The sequence below is a fragment of the Austrofundulus limnaeus genome, unplaced genomic scaffold (assembly GCF_001266775.1).
Source record: "Austrofundulus limnaeus strain Quisiro unplaced genomic scaffold, Austrofundulus_limnaeus-1.0 Scaffold181, whole genome shotgun sequence".
In the NCBI taxonomy this organism is placed as follows: domain Eukaryota; kingdom Metazoa; phylum Chordata; class Actinopteri; order Cyprinodontiformes; family Rivulidae; genus Austrofundulus; species Austrofundulus limnaeus.
The window spans coordinates 798364-801231 of record NW_013952583.1 but is presented as its reverse complement, the minus strand read 5'-3'; the positions used below and the strand labels follow the sequence as shown (position 1 = coordinate 801231).

General features: G+C 41.2%; 1 protein-coding gene across 1 annotated transcript in view; it reads left to right on the top strand.

The window, feature by feature from the left end:
• zmp:0000000662 (RING finger protein 145) overlaps nt 1-2868 on the top strand; it is a gene marked incomplete at its 5' end in the record, with an annotated part of 21565 nt that overhangs the window by 7370 nt on the left and 11327 nt on the right. The window contains 3 exon segments of the mRNA XM_014018034.1: nt 1207-1448; nt 1524-1699; nt 1785-1925. Of these exon segments, the coding sequence (XP_013873488.1) occupies nt 1207-1448; nt 1524-1699; nt 1785-1925 (559 nt within the window).

Here is a 2868-nt window from a genome sequence, read left to right as displayed (position 1 = left end):
GTGTGTGTGTGCGTGCGTGCGTGCGCGCGTGCGCGCGCGCTGCTGAACGAGGCAGAGAGTCGGGCCACTTTAGGAAGGGGGAGGGGCGCACTGCACCGCTCTCGGAGGGGAGGAGGAGAAAAGTTCTCTTGTCAAAGCTTCTAAAAGTCTCTAAAAACACAGGGAAAAGTCGCTAGTCTCATTTTGGAAAAGAAAAAGTCTCTAGAGGGGTCTAAAATGCTGCTAGATGTAGCAACAATGTAGCTAAGTAAGCAACACTGCTCCGCTCGGCTCACTCCCAAATCACGTGACCAGTCAAATCACAGCCTGTGTGGTTAGAAAATCTTGTTTTAACATATCGCGAGATTATCGCAAATGTGATTAATTGTTCAACCCTATACCATAACATACCACTTTTATTTATAAAACACTTCAAACAGCAGAAGCCCAACCAAAGTGCTGTACAGTAGGCAGACACAACAGGACTTAGTTAAAATTACAGTCAAAATACAAATCAAAATACGGAGCATTTATATTTACAGTGGTGTTTACAGAAGTGTTTACATATACACGTTTGCTGGTCGAATGCAATAATATAAAACATGTTTGAAATGCTGGGGCAGCAAAGACTCATGGGACATTTCAAAAGTTGACAAACTCTGAGTATTTGTGGTCTTATGAAGTGTTTAAATCTGCACGTGTGCTGAAATACACTGCTCAAAAAAATAAAGGGAACACTTAAACAACGCACGCTAAGTCCAAGTAAACCAAACTTTTGTGAAGCACATTCAACTCTGTACAGAACAAAGTATTCAATGCGAATATTTCATTGATTAAGATCGGGAGTTAGCGTGCGTTGTTTAAGTGTTCCCTTTATTTTTTTGAGCAGTTGTATAATGACAGGAGTTTACAACCAGGGCAACTATTGGTGGGTCAGTTTTAGCCCATGGGCCCTGCTTTGGGCACCCCTGTCATAATCAGTCTAATTAAACATCAGTCAAAACAGATATTTAACTGGAATTTTCTAATTAATGAATAATGACTCTGAGACAAGTTCCCACAAGTAAGTAATGCTAAAAGAAATAAACAACCTCAGATTGGAGCTCACAAGAGCCAACAAAGTCAACAAAATCAAGACAGTGCTGGTAGTTCTAACAGAGGATGATCTTGCAGTTAGGTAAAGTGGTGGTAAGTTTTATCAAATGTCTTGTTTTGTGTTAATTAAAGGTCAGATCATCCTCAGCACGCTGTGTGCCTTCCTGATGAARACCAGAAAGGTGTGGTTATTCTCTATGCACCTGCTCCCTCTGCTGGCCCGACTCGTCGCTGCTCCCCCTGCCACTCTGGTGACGGTCAACACGTTCTCCATGGGGCTGACTGTAGCCGGGGCGGCCATGTTCCTCCTCTCCAATCTCTTTGTGCCATACCAGCTCGCAAGGGCTGCCTATTCAGAAYTGCTTCACGTTGAGGTACTGGAGGAAAAAACGAGTTTCTAAAATATTTTTTTATCTTCTCCCCTCCTCACCGAGCTGCCTCTCCCGCAGGTGATCGAGCTCTACAGACTTTTGGCTGTGGGCATCTCTCTGTGGAACCAGTWTGCTGTCCCGGTCCTCTTCAGTGTCTTCTGGTTTGTTCTGTTCACCGTGCAGCTGTTCTCTGACGTCATGTCTGTCAGCGCCGCTTCAACCCATCAGGGAATCTTGTTCTTCCTGTTAATAAGGTGTCCTGTCCTGTGGTTTGTTCATGTTCCCTTTTGAGCATCGTTTTATAATTTTGATATTTACAGTATTTGTCGGACCCTGTAGTGTGTCTGAATGTTGTGCCACACCGTACTCCCTTCTGGGTCTGACCTTTGTGGTGTCCTATCTGGCTCTGGGACTTCTCAACCTATGCAAGTTCTGCCTGGGAGGTTACGCAGCAGTTCAGAATGAGAACGTCATGCACAGGTGAGACACTAAATTTAATTCATGGACAATATTGTAAACTTCAGAAAGACTGGACATTGAGCTATAAGAGCAAGTGTTTTTATACAGTGTTTTTAGTGTTACAGCAGTTCTAGTTAGCATGTTGAGTGCTGTGGTCAACAACAGAGAACAGCACTGAACCATCACATTCTTACTTGTGTTTTTAATTAAAGAAAAACCTGAGCTTTTATCTCTTCAACAGCCGTCTGACAGCTKTTGTTTCTGTTACCAGGCTGTTGTCTGCTGTGTGTGTGGGAGGAGAAACAGTTATGATGTAAAAAAGCTGTAATGGTACAAAAAAACCTGTAGTTTTAATCACTACAAAAAGATCAGTTATCAATTACCACAAAAACTTGTTGTAATGTTTCACTTTTTAAAAATAGTTCCAATTTACAACACATTGATTTTTGTTCTAAGGTCACTAAACAAAGAAAAACCCAACAAATTCAGTTCCTAACAATTCCTGCTTGTAGTCAGTTCATTCTAATCACAGTACAAAACATTTACATGCACTTTATTATAAAAGAAACAGCAGATTGCATCAAATTTTCACTTCTGCACAGCCTTTCATCCACAGCAGCGTGCTGGTGACAGTGGAAAGAAATGAYACCATTTTAACAGGAAGAAACCTCCAGCTGATCCAGGTTCAGGATGAGCRGGCAGCTGAGGTTTTAGAGGACAGGAAAGAGACACAAACAGTAGAATCGGTCCAGGTTTAGCTTCTATGGGAAGAAAAATGAATTAATCACAGGAATAACTGCATAACATGTACAGTAGAGAGAAGAAAGTATAGCTGTATTTTGTTTTTTGTTTTTGTAAATTTGGAGATTGTTCAAGCTAAGTTTATTTTTTTTGTATGTTTTGAATTTACATATTTTTAAATCTGGGGCAGATATGATAAGATTTTATTATTCATTCTGCAACC